General features: G+C 38.7%; 1 protein-coding gene across 1 annotated transcript in view; it reads right to left on the bottom strand.

Moving 5' to 3' along the window:
* The window catches only part of LOC311134522 (myosin heavy chain, fast skeletal muscle-like), a gene marked incomplete at both ends in the record, with an annotated part of 39,572 nt that extends 30,810 nt beyond the window's left edge, over positions 1-8,762 (bottom strand). Inside the window, 12 exons of the mRNA XM_084168225.1 lie at positions 80-229; positions 418-536; positions 910-1,048; positions 1,462-1,565; positions 1,885-1,983; positions 2,091-2,151; positions 2,303-2,395; positions 2,563-2,674; positions 3,101-3,128; positions 7,658-7,814; positions 8,026-8,172; positions 8,547-8,762. Coding sequence (XP_084024351.1) covers positions 80-229; positions 418-536; positions 910-1,048; positions 1,462-1,565; positions 1,885-1,983; positions 2,091-2,151; positions 2,303-2,395; positions 2,563-2,674; positions 3,101-3,128; positions 7,658-7,814; positions 8,026-8,172; positions 8,547-8,762 — 1,425 coding nt within the window. The remainder of the gene's footprint in view (positions 1-79; positions 230-417; positions 537-909; positions 1,049-1,461; positions 1,566-1,884; positions 1,984-2,090; positions 2,152-2,302; positions 2,396-2,562; positions 2,675-3,100; positions 3,129-7,657; positions 7,815-8,025; positions 8,173-8,546) is intronic.
* Between the last annotated feature and the right edge of the window lie 5,381 nt (positions 8,763-14,143).

The raw sequence follows: 14,143 nt of genomic DNA, 5'->3' as shown, positions 1-14,143 counted from the left end.
CAAAAGGGATCATTTCATCATACAAGGCTGTAATCCCTCTCAATCATAACTAATTGTCTTGTTATTGTCTCATACTCACATCAAAAATCTCAAACCCAGCAATGTCGAGCACACCGATATAGTACTTCCTTGGATTCTTGGTGTCCAACATCTGGTTGATACGGATAACCATCCACAAGAACATCCTCTCATAGATGGACTTGGCCAGGGCCGAGACTGAGTTATTAACCTGCAATAATAATAGCTCAAATGAATGCATGAGATATTGACCATGTCTAGTAATAAGGTGATAAAAGCTTGGGGAGAAACACATTACTATTCGTGTCTCCCGAGCCCGTTGGGGAGTTGCAGCGATGAGACAAGATCGTAATTAAGATAATTCCTGTGCTCAGATGATGCTGTTATTTACCACCTTACCTGAGGCACAGTCTGTCCCTTGGTCACATACTCGTTGCCGACCTTCACTCTGGGGTAGCAGAGAGCCTTCAACATCTCAGCTGAGTTCAGGCCCAGCAGGTAGCCGATTTTATCAGCCACTGGAGGGAGAACCAACAACAACAGACTCATGCTTGTTTCTGATGTCACTCTTTTGTGGGTTAGGTTTTGATTTTCACCCACATCCATCATTTCAAATCATTTCTGGAGGTTGGAATTTGGTCTCCTGCCTGACTTTCATGTGGTACTGTCTGTTTTACGTGTTCTATTTCAATGTTTGGGACTGGGAATGGGAGTAATGTTTACATGTTGTATATCAATGAGTGTGACTAATGTTTTACATATTGTATATCAATGAGTGGGACTAATGCTTTACATATTGTATATCAATGAATGGGACTAATGCTTTACATATTGTATATCAATGAGTGGGACTAATGCTTTACATATTGTATATCAATGAATGGGACTCACCCTCTGTGCCGTCTGGCTCGGCCTGCTCCTCACGCTGCTTCTGCTTGAAGTGTAAGTTTCCATGGTGCAATACAGCTCCTGTCAGCTTGTAGATGCCCATCTTCTCCTCATTAGTGAAGCCCAGGATTCCAATGGCATCCTGGCATTAGAGAGGACGTATAAAAGTGATTAACTCAATGGTAATTTGCTCAGTTACATCACGATACAGTTCTGTGCTCACTCCAGAACAAATGGGATGAATGGAATTGACTGGCTTCTCTGTTCCACATGATTACTCTTGGCCAACACACTAGTAGATGGCAGCACAAAATGGGTTTTACACAGTTCCACAGGGCACATAGTGGCACTCTCTTGTGGATGTCTTCCATGTATGTGGCCCAAGGTGAAGTGGGAAGGCACATGCCTAACTAACACAAGGCATTTGGAATCAAGCTAAAACATACATGAAAACTCCCAACTGCCACCAAGTCGAAATTGCTCACTGCGTTCAGTGTGTATGGTGGTTCTACCCATTCCATATCTAGAGTTTGATTAACCCTTTGTATGACTCACGTCTGTGGCATCCAGCTCTTCCTTGTCATTGATGCTGGCCACAGTGATCTGACCCTGGCTGCACATGGGGAAGTCGTAGGGGTTGGTGGTGATGAGCGCCATTTCTGTGGACAGCGGAGAACGGCCTGTCAGTTAAATCTCTTAGAATTGTGCTGTCCTACCTTTACAGTATCTCTCCCTCCTTTACTCAATAGATGGACTCAAGGATACATGTGGTATATAATAAATAGCATCAAAAGAGGGGACTGAGGCTCCTGGACTAGTGCTTCACAGTGCATTACTTGATAGATCTTTGTCTAGATGCCTTGGTACCATGAATGTACTACTTTTAATAGTATTAATAGTGTGGACCATTAACTATTTTTTATAAGTTCCACAGGTAGGGGTGGGAATAATCTTCTCTGAACCTCTACTTTTCCATACCAACTATCTCAGGTTTGTGGCCTGTCATCATTTGGAAAAATATGTGGTAGCCTCTCTCATCGGGCAGCTGGAAGGACACTCTGGACTTCTCCAGCAGGTCTGAGAGAGAGAGAGAGAGAGAGAGAGATTACATTTGATGATATGGTCTCAAGAAAATGATCTGTGTGAATTTAGGAAAGCATTGAGAAACAATCAAACCAACTCACAGGTCTCAATGTCAGCTTTAGCCAGTTTGCCTCCTTGGAAATGAATCCTGATGAATTTACCCTTTAGTAGAGCATGGGGGTTAGAAATAGGTCAACTATTTTGATACACCCCTTTAAATGTTACAGTTTGTTGGACATATATTGATTTAACAACTACTAAAATAAATGTTTCCAATATAAGGTAACTTCCACAGTATGCCCTTCATACTTACAAAGCGAGACGAGTTGTCGTTCCTCACTGTCTTGGCATTACCGTAAGCCTCCAGCAGAGGGTTAGCTGCAATGATCTGATCCTCAAGAGAGCCCTGATTGAGATAAACAGAAGTAGCTCGGAAACTGGTAAAGAGGTAAAGTTTGTTTTTTCTTAATAGCTTGAACACTTTCTTGAGACAGGATTCACCGCTGGAAAAAAAAAGTTTACACAGCCCATCAGACTGAAATGTGTTAAAATGGAAACACAAGCACAACCTACCTGCATTTTGCCAGGCTCATCCTTTTTCTTTTCACCACCAGACACGGCAATGGTGGCGAAGTACTGGATGACACGCTTGGTGTTGACAGTCTTTCCTGCACCGGATTCTCCACTGGTTTATATGACACAGACATAGGGGTTTTAGTCACATGTTTTAGTGTCAGATTGGGTTTCATTGATAATACACTGTTGATCTGTTTTCTTCCAGAAGTAAATTATTAACAAATATTCCCACTAATGGACTTCGCATTACGAGTAGCCTAATCCATTCATAATGTCATAACACCCAATTAATCAGGACGCACTGGTCCTAATCCATTCATAATGTCATAACACCCAAGTAATCAGGACGCACTGGTCCTAATCCATTCATAATGTCATAACACCCAAGTAATCAGGACGCACTGGTCCTAATCCATTCATAATGTCATAACACCCAAGTAATCAGGACGCACTGGTCCTAATCCATTCATAATGTCATAACACCCAAGTTCTGATAGAAATACTTTCTCAAGTGAAATTCTAGTAAACAACTTACGTAATCAGGACGGACTGGTTCTCATTATCTGTAACCAAAAACATATTGATTATTTTACTCAAGCAACATTATGGGTACATTATTGAATACATAGCAACAGGTACTGCATTTACCCACATGCCAGATGATTGGCTTAGAGAAATGTATAGTAAAACGATTTTGGGGGCTGTTTTGTTAGACTTCAGTGCAGCTTTTGACATTATAATATAATATATATATATATATATATATATAATATGCCATTTAGCAGACGCTTTTATCCAAAGCGACTTACAGTCATGCGTGCATACATTTTTTTTTTTTTGTGTATGGGTGGTCCCGGGGATCGAACCCACTACCTTGGCGTTACAAGCGCCGTGCTCTACCAGCTGAGCTACAGAGGACCACACATGCTGCTGGAAAAACATATTGCTTTACGTTCTCTGCTATATTGTGGATTGAGAGTTACCTGTCTAACAGAACACAGAGGGTGTTATTTAATGGAAGTCTCTCAAACATAATCCAGGTAGAGCCAGGCATTCCCCAGGGCAGCTGTCAAGGCCCCTTACTTTTTCAATCTTTACTAATGACCTGCTACTGGCTCTGAGTAAAGCCTGTGTGTTTATGTATTCTGATGACGCAACACTATACACATCAGCTACTACAGCAAGTGAAATGACTGCAACACTTAACAAAGAGCTGCAGTTAGTTTCAGAATGGGTGGCAAGAAATATGTTAGTCCTAAATATTTTCTAAAACTAAAAGCATTGTATTTGGGACAAGTCATTTGCTAAACCCTAAAACTCAACTAAATCTTGTAATGAATAATGTAGAAATTGAGCAAGTTGAAGAGACTAAACTGCTTGGAGTAACATTGGATTGTAAACTGTCATGGTCAAAACATATTGATGCAACAGTAGCTAAAATGGGGAGAAGTCTGTCCATAGTAAAGCATTGCTCTGCCCTCTTAACAATGCTATCAACAAGGCAGGTCCTACAGGCCCTAGTTTTGTTGCATCTGGACTACTTGGCAGCAGCTAATGCGGATCCATAATAAATACAAATTAAAATACTGTCCGGTCATGTGGTCAAGTGTCACAAAGAGAGACTTTACAATTGGCCCAGAAGAGGGCAGCATGGCTGGCCCTTAAATGTACATGGAGAGCTAACATCAATCTCCCCTGGCTCAACGTAGAGTAGAGATTGAATTCATCACTACTTGTATTTGTGAGAAGTATTGACAGCTTGTAAATGCACCAAGCCATCTGTTTAAACTACCACCAAGACAGTTGTGAAGAAGGCACGACAACGCCTATTCCCCCTCAGGAGACTGAAATGATTTGGCATGGGTCCTTAGCTCCTCCCAAATTTTGACAGCTGCACCACCAAGAGCATCCTAACTGGTTGCATTACACCTGGTATGGCAACTGCTCGGCCTCCGATCGCAAGGCACTACAGAGGGTAGTGTGTAAGGCCTGTACATCACTGGGGCCAATATTCCTGCCATCCAGGACCTCTATACCAGGCAGTGTCAGATGAAGGCCCTAAAAATTGCCAAAGACTACAACCACTCTAGTCATAGACTGTTCTCTCTGCTACCGCACGGCAAGCGGTACCGGAGCACCAAGTCTAGGTCCAAAAGGCTCCTTAACAGCTTCTACCCCCAAGCCATGAGACTGCATTGACCCCACCACACTCTTTTACGCTGCTGCTACTCTCTGTTAATTATTTACATTTAGTCATTTAGCAGACACTCTTATCCAGAGCGACTTACAGTTAGTGAGTGCATACATTATTTTTATTTATTTTTCATACTGGCCCCCCGTGGGAATCGAACCCACAACCCTGGCGATGCAAACGCCATCCTCTACCAACTGAGCTACATCCCTGCCAGCCATTCCCTCCCCTACCCTGGACAATGCTGGGCCAATTGCGTGCCGCCCCATGGGTCTCCCGGTCGCGGCCGGCTACAACAGAGCTTGGATTCGAACCAGGATCTCTAGTGGCACAGCTAGCACTGCGATGCAGTGCCTTAGACCACTGTGCCACACGGGAGTGGCTTCCATCAATGTAATTGTCTGCATCATTTCCAATCCCCCATATTTTTTGGGGGTAAATATATTTATATATATATATACACACATATCTTTTAAAAATATTTGTTCCTTTATTATTTTCCACTAACCCTACTACCCCTCCCCTAATTGGGGTAAACTAATGAACAACAACACTTAGGCTTCTACTTCCATCTTATACATACTATATACATTTTACGGACACAATCTAATTTTCAATAATTCTATTTTGTTTGTTTTTAGTTCTACCCTCTACCCTCTCCCATCTATCTCTGATGTCCATCCAGTTTGATTTCGATTTGCCATATATTTTTTAACTGTGCTGTTTCACAAAAGTTCTGAACCTATATACATTTTACAGACACAGTATATTTTACATTTGTTATCTTGTTGTTATTAGTCCCACCCTTCAGCTCTACTCAACCCCTCCCATCTATCTCGTAACACCATCCATACTGGATTTTTATTTGCCATATTTTTCAACTGTGCTGTGATGCTTCACAAAAGTTCTAAACCTTTCTATTCTCATAGTTTCTACATATTGTAAATTAAAGGTAAACATTTTTGCTAAAATTGTTATTTTATTATTGATCGAGTGACTATGACTTTTCAAATCACCTAGTATTGCTATCTGCAGTGTTAGCTCCCGGTAAATGTTGCAATTCTTCAGTCATTCCTGGACCTGTGACCAAAAACAAGCTAATATGGACAGTACCAAAATAAATGATCTAATGACTCTGTCTCTTTGCAGCAAAATCTGCAGAGCTAGGAAGGTTGTATCCCCCATATATATACAATTCTATTGGTTGCAAGAATTTTGTATAATAATTTACATCGAAAAATTATAAGTTTTGAATCCGGCGTAATTTTGCGTATCAGTTCATAAACCATGTGCAATGGAATCGGTATATCGGAAATCTCTTCCCAACTATTTTGCAATCTATATGGTACAGCGGCCAATTATTTGGTCCTGAAATGAAATTGCCATATATTTTTATTTATCACAATTTTCTTTAACCAATTTTGGTCTTTAATGCAGGGCCAACAGACAAGTTCCTTACTTTTTCCTCCTTCCACTTGCCTCTTCCATTTTTGCGGTAATGCTGCAATTATTTGGTTGTAATTTTGGGTGGAGCAGACATTTCCATATATTTTTGCTGCATGTGTGACATAACTCCACCAGTCCTATTTATGATATCATTTACAAAGATTATACTATTTTTTATTTTATTTTTTATAATGTTTGTTTTGATCAATTAGTATGTTTGACTTTAACCACAATATTTGTTGTATTATTTGTTCTGTCTTTTCTGGTGGATTAAACAGAAATTGCAACCAACTTTCTATGGCTTGTTTTAAATATATATATATTTTGGAGATGATTTCGTATTTAAATAACCGAAAGTGAGAGTTTGTAATCTGAATAAAGGGAAAAGGCCATTCTTGAACATGGGGTCAGACATTCTTACTAATTTGCTAGAGAACCAGTTCGAATTTAAGTATAACTTTTGTATGACTGACGCCTTCAGTGAGAGGTCTAATGCTTTAATATTTAATCATTTCTGCCCTCCGAATTCATATTCATTATATAAATAGGACCTTTTAATTTTGTCTGGCTTGCCATTCCAAATTAAATGGAATATTTTTTGCTCATATAATTTAAATAACAGGTTGCTGGTGTAGGCAAGACCATAAGCAAATAGGTAAACTGGGATACGACTAAGGAGTTAATCAGGGGGATTTTTCCACAAATAGACAGGTATTTTCCTTTCCATGGTAGCAAGATCTTATCTATTTTTGCTAACTTTCTATTAAAGTTTATTGGAGTGAGATAATTTATTTCGGGATATGTATACCGAGTATGTCCACATCCCCATCAGACCATTTTATTGGTCAACTACACGGTAATGTAAAAGTTGTATTTGTTAGTGATCCAATACGTAATATAGTACACTTAATGTGTTGTGAAAAGTGTTATGAAATATAATGTAATTTTTGTAATTGTATATAACTGCCTTAATGTTACTGGACCCCAGGAAGAGTAGCTGCTGCCTTGGCAGGAACTAATGGGGATCCATAATAAACCCCAGGAAGAGTAGCTGCTGCCTTGGCAGGAACTAATGGGGATCCATAATAAACCCCAGGAAGAGTAGCTGCTGCCTTGGCAGGAACTAATGGGGATCCATAATAAACCCCAGGAAGAGTAGCTGCTGCCTTGGCAGGAACTAATGGGGATCCATAATAAACCCCAGGAAGAGTAGCTGCTGCCTTGGCAGGAACTAATGGGGATCCATAATAAATACAAATACAAATAGCATCATCATGAATTTCATTTTGGAATATGTTCCATTCAAGGCTAGTGAAATCAGATATTCCCAGCAAACTGTTCTAACCTAGACTAAAAAACAGTAGATACCTCTCTAAAGCATATTTTAACTTTCATCCATCCATCCATCCATCCATCCATCCATCCATCCATTCATCCATCCGTGAGAGCTCGTACCAATCTGCATGAACTGAAAGGCGTTGTCAGAGACGGAGAAGATATGGGGTGGAGCCTCCATCCTCTTCTTCCCTCTGTAGGCGTTGACAACCTCCATGTCGTACACGGGGAGCCACTTGTAGGGGTTCACCGTGGCACAGAAGAGCCCAGAGTAGGTCTGGATGAAAGAGATTCAATTAAATTAGGGGATTAGCAAAATCTGACTGACATTTACTTGGATTCCTGTGAGGACGTGGGTGTACTCTGGTATGCTGATGTAGACCTGCTGTATTGGTATGTTTTGGTTTCTACCATGTATTGATGTGTAGTAGTGTATGTGTGGGTTTGTTATGTTCATGTATGTGTGTATGTTTATGCAGGCTTCTTACATAGATCATCCATGCTGCATAACGCTCTTTGAGGTTATACAACACAGAGGCTTCATTCAGGTAGGTCATCATGGCCATGTCCTCAATCTTATCGTACTTAGGGGGGTTCATCTGGAAGATGTCTGCGTCTTTGAACTCTTTTCCTTCCTGAAACAGTCAGAAATCTATATTACACGCAGATCAAACTGGACATGACTGAAAGCTTTTTACTCATTAAATACAAGTACAATATTTTTAAAAATGCATAGCCCTGTTCAATCCAACTACTTTGTTTTCACCCACTGATATATACATGGTGATTTTTGACTAGTCAATATAAAAAATTACCATGCCGTTTTTAAATAGTAGATATGTTTAAAGGTTATATTCTGTTTACAAAAAAACAAAGAAATGCTTCTTAATCTGTCTTTTGTTACTAATTTAAGTTTGCCTTATGGCATATTTTCTTTATCATTTTGAAGGTTTTATTGAAGAAATAGAGTAATTGCACAAACTTCAACACTTTTCAAAATCAGGCTTACCTCCTTAGTGCCGTCAGGATTTGTGACTGTCACAGTACACTTTCCATCGGCCCTGGCAGTAATTAAACCCTTAAGGTAAAGCTCCTTGGCATCTGACACATAGCAGGAATTCTTTGAATCAAAGGGTGCTGTTTGAGCCTCAATCCTTTCCCTTTCAGGCTTACGGAGGTATATGGCAGCCTTGCCATAGATGGCCATCTCCGCGTCCGTACTCATGGTGACGGATCACTAGGAAAGAGATTAAATAAGAAAAAGGAACATGATTGACTCTGTGGTTCTTCGTCACCAGTCAACAGATAGGTGAGTGATATTTCTCACAGAACATTTTTGTCACTTTTTATGTGAAGACTAAAACCATGTCTCACCTTCTTTTCCCCCTCCTACAGATGAATTTGTACTTCTTGGAGGACGCTGTTAAAGAGTAGGGTGTTGTGAATATTCACAAGTCTAAAGCCTTATAATTTATCCCCCGAAGGGCTAGAAAACATTTTGAATGGCATCATTCAACACAATCATTACGCCCATTTCCAATTCAACTATAGGTGCAACTGGTAACTTTAATTTTCCTAGTGGCAACTCACTTTACTACACATTATGTCAAGAATTCAAATATATACCCCTGAAAACTCAGTTACATTCTAGACCACCCCCTCAATTTAGGAGGACCACTTTTGAAAGTAAATGAAAGTTACAGATTTTAAGTAAAACACATTTAAAGTTATACACATGTTTTTAAGCAACATTTTAAATCAAAGCCACTTGATTGCGTATTGTAACATCTTACAATAGACACGTAAAAAAAATGCAGAACTCAATTTAAACAGTGCAGTTAGTTACTGTCGCAGATGCTGAGCACAAATATGAGACAAATGTAAAAATGTGAGGAGATGGAGACAGTCTTACCACAGAGGAAGAAGGTATCTGACTTGTGGATGCTGATGCCTCAGCCTCCTTATATCTGGTTGAAAGTGCCAACCAAACACAAGTTAATTATGGACCGCTCTGGTTAAGGAAATGGATTGGAGGAGAGACCTCTGTGTCTATCTGTCTCACCAGCGTCACCAACTTCCAGGAACACCACACTCCATTACATGACTTTGGAATGGAATATTAATATAAATATAATTTAACTGAATTTATGTAAATGATAGTTGCTATTACTAAGAATTATGACATTATCAAATACCACTGGGACTCAAATACTGTAATGGAGTGAGTCCATCCTGGTGAAACCATATTAAATCAATGTTTAAAATCTTTAACAAATGTTTAGATATTTAAGTAGACAGAAGATATTTACGTGTTTGTGGGTGGAGAGAACATTCACACCCTGCAGACTAAGAGTTTATGACCAGTTATTTTAAAGATCTTGCATGATATGTGACCTTCGTTGTTGTATTTGAGGGACATGTTTCTCTAAGCTCCAAACTTGATCTGGGCAGGGAGTGGGTAGAGGGGGACACTGATATACTGTTAACAAAGTTAATGGGGGGTTGGGGGGTGGTTGGACTATTCACTAGAGTTGGGTTGAAGCATTAGGTTGCAAAGAGAAGGACAAGCTGAATTGCATTCAAGGAGGACTGGCTTGAATTGTGAGAATGACCACACAATTTATTTTCATCATAAGGAAAAGCTATTGGTTTTCTTCCCAAAGTTGCAAAGAAAATGTTGTGATCCATTTAATAAACACAAGAGACGCGCAAAATCTCTAAAAGGGTGTGGTGGCAGTAGTAGGAACAGAACCAGGTACTTTCACACTTATTTATGGTTAACATCAATGGTTAATTTATCTGAACAGGAAAAAAAAAAACATCACCAGATTCAGAGGGAATACATTACAAAGGATGAAGAAGCAATACTCCAAGCAGCAGCTCCATACTACTTGTCAGACATAGAGAACTGATACCGAATACTGGTTGTTGGAGTGGGATTGGGGTGGTGTGTGAGCTTATTTTCTCAGAGATCACATTTTATTTAAACAAATAATGTTTCAGGAGTGCTAATCACATCTGTTTCTAACTGCATAAATGATCTCAATCTGAGACGAAGGGTGTCAATCCAAATTATCTCAATCTGAGACGAAGGGTGTCAATCCAAATGATCTCAATCTGAGACGAAGGGTGTCAATCCTCTTTCTTCTGCTTTTAAAGGTGGAAAGACCCATCAAACTTTACTTATTGGAAGACTGATTTAGAACATGGGGTAAATTATTCATAAATAATTACTGCCAGCCAGCACAGGGGAAGCCCTTGCTGAGTACTGCAGTGATCCCCTTTTCCTAAAACAATAACACACGTTGGCTATAAATAGGCTTGCCAACAAACTGTCAGGGGAAGCCCTCACTACATGCCTACTCAAAGACAGTCAGGTGGAGACATTAACTGTGGTTATTTAACTAGGTTAACTAAGGTCATTTATTATGGAGTGGCTGTAGTTATTTAACTAGGTTAAGTGTCATTATTTATTATGGAGTGGTGTCACGCCCTGGCTCTGGGGACTCTGAAATGTTGAGCCAGGGTGTGTAGCTTCTATGTTATATTTTCTATGTTGTGCATTCTAGATCGTTTAGATCTATGTTGGCCAGGGTGGTTCCCAATCAGAGGCAGCTGTAGCTCGTTGTCTCTGATTGGGAACCATACTTAGGCAGCCTGTTTTGCACTGTTTATTGTGGGATCTTGTTCTGTATAGGTTTGTGTTGGTGAACCGTTTGACTTCACGTATCGTTTTGGTATTTAAGTACTCATTAAAAGATGTACGCTGTCACGTACTTATTTTCCACCATAATTTGCAAATCAATTCATTAAAAGTCCTACAATGTGATTTTCTGGATTTTTTTTCTCAATTTGTCTGTCATAGTTGACGTGTACCTATGATGAAAATTACAGGCCTCTCTCATCTTTTTAAGTGGGAGAACTTGCACAATTGGTGACTAACTAAATACTTTTTTCCCCACTGTATCTTTTGAAACATACTGTATGTAATCCAAGAACATTGACCCCCCTGTCTGTCCATGTGATTGCTACACACTAATACAAAGTTTGAGTTCTTTAGTGATCCCAGTTTGAGTAGTGACCACTTATCATAATTTGGTTTCAGACCGGATAGATTGTCAAATTAATCTAAATCTATGTTGAGGGCACTTATGGAGGCAGCTTGAGGATGGAGATGAAAGGTGGTATCGTCTGCATAGGTTGATATCTTGGTCACGAAACCATAAATGTCTAATCCTTCGATCTCTATATTATTTCTCACATTTATAGCTTAAATGTGGAAGCCACATTTCAGTTGAATGCATTCAGTTGACTAGGTATCCCCCTTTCCTATTATTTCAATGAAAGTAGACACAGCGACAGGGAGCCTAACCCTAACCCTGTCTCATTTCAAACTATCTGTTGTGTCCATTGTTTATGGTTTGGCTTGCAGAGTCCTGGTATAATAAAGTACCTTTCACGATTTTATGAGGGACAACCCAAAGTTAAAGTACTGTATTTCAGTCATTCATATAAGATGTCCCATCTGATCTTATTAAATGATCCTGTGAGGATCTTTCATAGAGGCATGGACATTATAGTTCATCTGATTTCCAATAAGAATATGAAACCCTCTTTTGTGCTTCAGCCATGATTAAAAAAATACAACCTCCCCAATTACTAACCCTTTCTTCCATTAAGAAAAATACAACCTCCCCAATTACTAACCCTTTCTTCCATATTGAAAAAATACAACCTCCCCAATCACTAAAGCCCTTTCTTCCATTTAGAAAAAAATACAACCTCCCCAATCACTAACCCTTTCTTCCATTTAAAAAAAATACAACCTCCCAAATTACTAACCTTTCTTCCATTTAGAAAAAATACAACCTCCCCAATCAAGCCCTTTCTTCCATTCAGAAAAAAATACAACCTCCCCGATTACTAAACTTTCTTCCATTTAGAAAAAATACAACCTCCCCAATTACTAAACCTTTGTTCCATTTAGAAAATATACAACCTCCCCAATTACTAACCCTTTCTTCCATTTACAAAAAAATACAACCTCCCAAATCACTAATCCTTTCTTCCATTTTGAAAAAATACAACCTCCCCAATTACTAAACCTTCCTTCCGTTTAGAAAAAATACAACCTCCCAAATCACTAACCCTTTCTTCCATTTTGAAAAAATACAACCTCCCAAATTACTAAAGCCCTTTCTTCCATATTGAAAAAAATACAACCTCCCCAATTACTAACCCTTTCTTCCATTTAGAAAAAATACAACCTCCCAAATCACTATCCCTTTCTTCCATTTTGAAAAAATACAACCTCCCAAATCACTAATCATTTCTTCCATTTTGAAAAAATACAACCTCCCCAATTACTAACCCTTTCTTCCCTTTAGAAAAAATACAACCTCCCCAATTACTAAACCTTCGTTCCGTTTAGAAAAAATACAACCTCCCAAATCACTAACCCTTTCTTCCATTTAGAAAAAATACAACCTCCCCGATTACTAACCCTTTCTTCAATTTAAAAAAAATATAACCTCCACGATTACTAAAGCCCTTTCTTCCATTTTGAAAAAATACAACCTCCCCAATCACTAACACTTTCTTCCATTTAGAAAAAATATAAACTCTCCAATTTCTAAACCTTTCTTCCATTTAGAAAAAATACAACCTCCCTGATTACTAACCCTTTCTTCCATTTAGAAAAAATACAACCTCACCAATCACTAACCCTTTCTTCCATTTTGAAAAATTATAACCTCCCCGATTACTAAAGCCCTTTCTTCCATTTAGAAAAAATACAACCTCCCTGTTTACTAACCCTTTCTTCCATTTAGAAAAAATACAACCTCCCCAATCACTAACCCTTTCCTCCATTTTGAAAAAATACAACCTCCCCAATTACTAAAGCCCTTTCTTCCATATTGAAAAAAATACAACCTCCCCAATTACTAACCCTTTCTTCCATTTAGAAAAAATACAACCTCCCCAATATCTAACCCTTTCTTCCATTTTGAAAAAATACAACCTCCCAAATAACTAACCCTTTCTTACATTTTGAAAAAATACAACCTCCCCAATTACTAACACTCTCTTCCATTTAGAAAAAATACAACCTCCCCAATTACTAAACCTTTCTTCCATTTACAAAAAAATACAACCTCCCAAATCACTAACCCTTTCTACCATTTAGAAAAAATACAACCTCCCAAATCATTTATTTCTTCCATTTATAAAAAATACAACCTCCCAAATCACTAACCCTTTCTTCCATTTTGAAAAAATACAACCTCCCAAATCACTAACCCTTTCTTCCATTTTGAAAAAATACAACCTCCCAAATCACTAATCCTTTCTTCCATTTTGAAAAAATACAAACTCCCAAATCACTAATCCTTTCTTCCATTTTGAAAAAATACAACCTCCCCAATTACTAAAGCCCTTTCTTCCATATTGAAAAAAATACAACCTCCCCAATTACTAACCCTTTCTTCCATTTAGAAAAAATACAACCTCCCCAATTACTAAACCTTCCTTCCGTTTAGAAAAAATACAACCTCCCAAATCACTCATCCTTTCTTCCATTTTGAAAAAATACAACCTCCCCAATTA

This window comes from Coregonus lavaretus (assembly GCF_964263955.1).
Source record: "Coregonus lavaretus genome assembly, chromosome: 1".
Lineage (NCBI taxonomy): Eukaryota > Metazoa > Chordata > Actinopteri > Salmoniformes > Salmonidae > Coregonus > Coregonus lavaretus.
The sequence above is the reverse complement of the archived record's forward strand: the minus strand, read 5'-3'. Positions and strand labels throughout refer to the sequence as shown.